Genomic DNA, 5,126 nt, shown 5'->3' with positions numbered 1-5,126 from the left:
CCAAAGTGGATCTCGGCCGCTGAAATGCTGACGGACTGGTACAAACAGTACTGATGTCCGCAAAGGCTAGTATCAGATTTCAACAAACCAAGCCATGGCCAATATGAGCGCTTCGCTCCAGATTGAACTCACTTCACCTCGCATAACAATATCATTGAGCACTTTAATCGAGATATCCTCCAGGTGCTACGAGCGCTGCTCATTGAGTAAGATCTTGACTACTTGTACCACGAACGATCATACTTACTTTCAGGGAGTCAGCCCAGCTGAAATCACACACCTGTTCAGTTATTGGCGAGCCATTCACCTGAGGAGTTCTTGACGGGGCTGTCGTGCACCCGGCCACTCGAGATGAGGAAGTTGTTGCCGTTTTGATGGACAACGTCTGAACACAATTGACCAAGCTACATCTTCCCAGGTGAAGGCCTGCACGAGGAAGCTACCGGTATCAAGGAGCTTTTTTTTTAAATGCAGAACAAGTTTGGCAGCGTTTGTAGCTTCGATATCAGTGAATACGTCTTGTAATCACGTATTGAACAGCGCCTACTAACGACAGCTGCTTGTCTAATGACTGACCCCAATACGCATTCTGGACGTACTGCCACTAGCTTTCAAGATGGAACATTTAGTCATGGGCGAGGTGTATGAAGTACACGGATCTCGACTGGAGTACCGGATTTCACGCATTCTTGCAAACGGTATAAGAACTCTGTCTGAGGGCAGGGGCGGAGGCAGGCCCTCCCCCCGCAAAAATCCCCAGATTTGAAAAAAAAATGTGGGAACGTTGATGGATATCATCATTTCCTTTTTTAAATTAACATAACAGTCAGCAGAAACTCTTCTTTTTTTTCTTTTCAAATTTCTGTTTTCGCTTTTTTTTAAACCGATTTAAAAAGAGTATCCTGTACATTGTACAGAGCTATCGTAATGTCACAACTTCCCCTCAGGACTTCGTAGAATGCAGCTTCAGCATTATGATGTCTAGAACAGGGCTGACCAACGTGGGCGACAAAACCGTCTTTTGTTGCCGCTTTTTTCAGTTGCGAAAGCCCAGAGCTGGACGTGCAAACACAGATGTGTCCTTTGCTGCCATTGCTTCCAGACTGAAGTAACACCATCTACAAAAGACTGCGTCTGCTTTTTCGGAATACTCCAACCACTTATATTTTTCGAGCCATTCAGACTGAAATGATCTCGAGCGCTTGCCATAGGAGCGGCTCGGATAGCTGATTAGGCGGGGTCGAAATAAGTTCATCTTAGAATACGCAAAAATGACTCCACGACATAGCTTAGGATCCTCTTGCAGCTGTCTAATTGCGAAAAGATTTGGAGGACGGTCCACAGGATCGCAACGAACAAAGTCGTGAACACGGCAGTCAAGTGGATTATCAGCAATGCCATTTTCTTGGCACCATTGAGCTGCAATTGACGATTCTAAGTCCACACTACGTGAAATAGGTGGAGGAGTAGGATCTGCTAGAGATGTACTTTGTATCGGATCACTAATACGGCCTTGTAGTTCATCCGGGGACGACTGAAGTTGCTTGGCGAAGAAGTTTGTTATTGCTTGCGGTCTGTGTCTCTTGGGCGGCATCGTGCTTCAATACAAGTGTGGATTTAATCGTGGGAAGACTTAACCCTAATAGCTATGGCCCCCCTCTCTAATTTTGGCTGGCTCCGCCCCTGTCTGAGGCGCTTCTGTAAGAATCGTATACGTAAACTTAAATACAAATATTTCGTAGCATGACCGTGCTTATACAAAATAGAGTTCAGAGCGGTACGATTTGCTACTTTGTGAGATTTGATGCCAAGGGCAATTACGCTGGTTCCATGAATCCCGTGGCTGCAGGAAAAGCATGTAATCCGGTAAAATGAAGATATCAATATAACGGAAGTAATGGCGAAGCTGGCGTCTACTCAAGAAAATGCACCAAATGTCTTCATTCCTTAACAAAGCTCAACGCCAATAGGAACTTCTGGTGTCCTGGGCCGGGCTTCAGCAAATCCACGATAGCTGGGGGAGTCTAATGGTAGTGTCAAGGGACGTGCCACTAACTATGCTTCAATATGGGGAGACGAGATGTTGCGAGATCATCTACAATAGCATGGGGTTGACGGACTGCGAGGTGTGGCCTTTGTGAGGGTGTGAGGCAACGGACACTTGTCAAAGCTGAGATTGCTGGCGGCGACACAGAGCTGCCGCCCAGATAACTTGCTGCGGCACAATAGCTGCACATACGAAATCAATTAGAGACTCGTCCTTTGATGCTAGACAACGCGGTAGACAGGCGCTGTTACGTGATATTGCATGGACGCTGACCGCGGCTGGAACGGAGTGTACAGTGTTGATAATGCTTGGAGACAGAAATGGAATACCACAAAAAAGATAAATTTTAAACGGCCATATTTTTGGAGGAAACAGAAATTTGGGCTGATAAACCGAAAGAGTGCAACGCTCTTCACGTATTCTCTAGTACAGCGTAGTGGGAGGTGAGCGCCCCCTTCCTTAATGGCTACCTTTATAAGCTTCTTAATACAATTTTTTTGTCTGCTCAACAAAAGATTGGTAGCTCGAGGAGAGACTAATAAGAATGTAAACGGGTTAATGTTTTCATGTTAGACTCTGGGAGCTACCAGAGCAAGACTATAAAATTTATCGCCCCCATCGTAATCAGATATCATCCGTTACAAAAACCAAGTCATGATGCTCAATACTTCGTATGATCACCTCGAGCTTCCTTTACTGTGTCATGACGCTTGAGCATTGTATGCACAATCTTTCACACTATGTCGTCGTCAATGGTGGATCCAACACGCCGCAAGTTTACCTTGAGATCATCCAGTGAAGAAGCTGGCGACCGGTTCCTCTTCAGTTTTTTGCGCAAAGTTTCTCAATTGGGTTCAAGTCAGGGCTTTGTGGGGAATGGCTCAAACTGGTCAGCCCAAGTTTTTTCAAGCACTTGGTGGTAGCATTAGCTCGGTGAGCTGGAGCGTTGTCATGCAAATTTATTTGTAGGGTTAAGAAGGTCGTTAATGATTCTCGTAAAGGAATCTGAGAACTGATGTGGTAATTGCCACCGATTCCTCGCAGAAGTGGAGTGGCCCACCACATTCCCACACATAGAAACACACACCATGAGAGTTTGCCGTCCGCTTTTGAACGTGGGGGGCACGCAGCGGTCCGCAAAAGCCTTGTGCGTTCGACGCCAAATCGAGACACGGCCCCGTTTTCTCATGTAGCTCCATTTGCGCCTCGTTCAAGAGGACATCGTCCCAGTCCTCCTCCACGCGGACTCCATACTAGTGTGCATACGCGAGACGCATCTTGCTGTGTCACTTGGACAGGAAGGGCTTCTTCCTGGTCAAACGCCCATTGAGAGCGGTTTTCTTGATCCGGGAGCGGATTGGGCTAGATGACACAGTCTTCCCAATTTCATTACTAACTTGAGCAGCTAGCCTCGCAGCGCTGACGAAACGATTCGCTTCAGCGGTCCTGGCGGGCCTCTATGACCTTCTTGCGCCCCGTTCGAGTCGTCATCTTCGCGCGGCCGTGCTTCTTGAAGTGAGCAATGATAGAATGAACAGGTCGCCTTGGCAGTTCCAGCAGATTGCCGATTCTGGTTTGGACTAGACCGTCCCGGTACTTGTGTACGCACAACAGCCGATGTATTGCGGCTACGGATCTCATTGATGCTCGAGAAGGCAAAATTGAGAATGATAAGCAGGCGAGTCGGTACCTGACCGTGTGCAAGCAGCATCGGCCCCATTAAAATAGAAATTCCCACACAAAATGCTGCAACGTCCGAACAACATCAGATTTTAATACAAATTTCTAAACACGTCACAATTTGTGGACGGGGAGCATTCACTATCTGCCCCACGATTATTCGTCAAACGCTGATTGACGGAACGTTAAGACCAATAGCCAAACGGCGTTTTCTCGGATGTCTTCGCTTTTTGTTATGGGCACGTTCCCGTACTAAGTTCGCGCCAAACGGACAAAAAATGACTTCAGGAGCTTCAAAAATGCAGTTAAGAAGGGAGGGGGTGCTCACTTCCTGCACCCGCTGCATTAATACTTAGTAAACTCAAACAATCGTCTCTTTTTAGATTATCATTTCGTTTCGTGTGTCCTCAAATTAACCTGCATTCTTTATTGTGCTCTAAAATCAAAACCATTAAGCGGTAAAAAAAATTAAAATCTTCAACCGACGAATACTTCGAAGTTAATACCAAATTCTAGAGCAAAAGCCATCTGTGCTCAGCGTGCAATTACAGTGCGCGTCGAAACTATATACGGACTCAAAAATTGTCGATTTCTCTGCTAGTACCGGGAACTTTGCATCAAACTAAACGCTAAACTACGTGATTAACAATGGTAAAACAACCTAGAAAGTCTGAATGGACAAGCAGCAATTTTTTTTTCGCAGTCAAAATATAACGTTAAGAGGTCGCGTCAAAACTATATGCGCACAGCACAATTGTCTGCTAATAGTAAGTTGTAGCGCCTTTTAGAGCCATTGCCAGGTGCAAACGCTTTGGCATACTCTCACGAGCTTCTTGGTGTAGTTGGGCTCAATACCTGCCCACTCAGCCTTTATCCAAGCCTTTAATTCGACACGACTTTCAAATTGACGCCCATTTGCGTAACAACCGACCCGCCAGCAGCTCATCTTGTTCTCGTTCATGAAGAACGTGGCATTGTCGATGTCGAATTTCTTCTTGGCGGTGAAGACGATATACAGTGGGTTACTAATGTACTTTAGCATCTTTTTCACGCTGTACAACGCACTGTTCACAACGATCCAATCGTGGTCATTCTCGGTGATGTTGAAATCGGGGCTCTTGACGGCCACTCCATTGTTATAACGTTGTTTGTCTTTAGAGAGCCCTTCGTGAGTCTTGCGGCGTGGATGGATGCATTATCATGTTGGAAAATCGGCTCCGAATTGCCCATTTTGACCCGAAGATGTCCAGGTAAAGTAGCATGTTTCCGCGCAGTGTTTCCGTGTACTTAGCAGCATTTTGTCTTCCCTCCAGAAAACTACCTCAGTGTTGCCGTACTTTGACACACCAGCCCAAATCATGACGCTGCCTCCGCCGTTCACACGCTTGGACATCAACTT

The 5,126-nt window shown here is 46.3% G+C and overlaps 1 protein-coding gene across 1 annotated transcript; it reads right to left on the bottom strand.

Moving 5' to 3' along the window:
* Window positions 1-4,511: 4,511 nt before the first annotated feature.
* On the bottom strand, window positions 4,512-5,120 carry PPTG_08656 (hypothetical protein; the record flags this gene model as incomplete). Its single annotated transcript, XM_008902782.1, has 2 exons — window positions 4,512-4,879; window positions 4,964-5,120. 2 exons carry the CDS (start codon window positions 5,118-5,120, stop codon window positions 4,512-4,514), a joined length of 525 nt encoding a protein of 174 aa, XP_008901030.1.
* Window positions 5,121-5,126: the final 6 nt, after the last annotated feature.

Source organism: Phytophthora parasitica, assembly GCF_000247585.1.
Source record: "Phytophthora parasitica INRA-310 unplaced genomic scaffold supercont2.14, whole genome shotgun sequence".
Lineage (NCBI taxonomy): Eukaryota > Oomycota > Peronosporomycetes > Peronosporales > Peronosporaceae > Phytophthora > Phytophthora nicotianae.
Note: the sequence above shows the minus strand (reverse complement) of the source record. Positions and strands in the feature narration are given on the sequence as shown.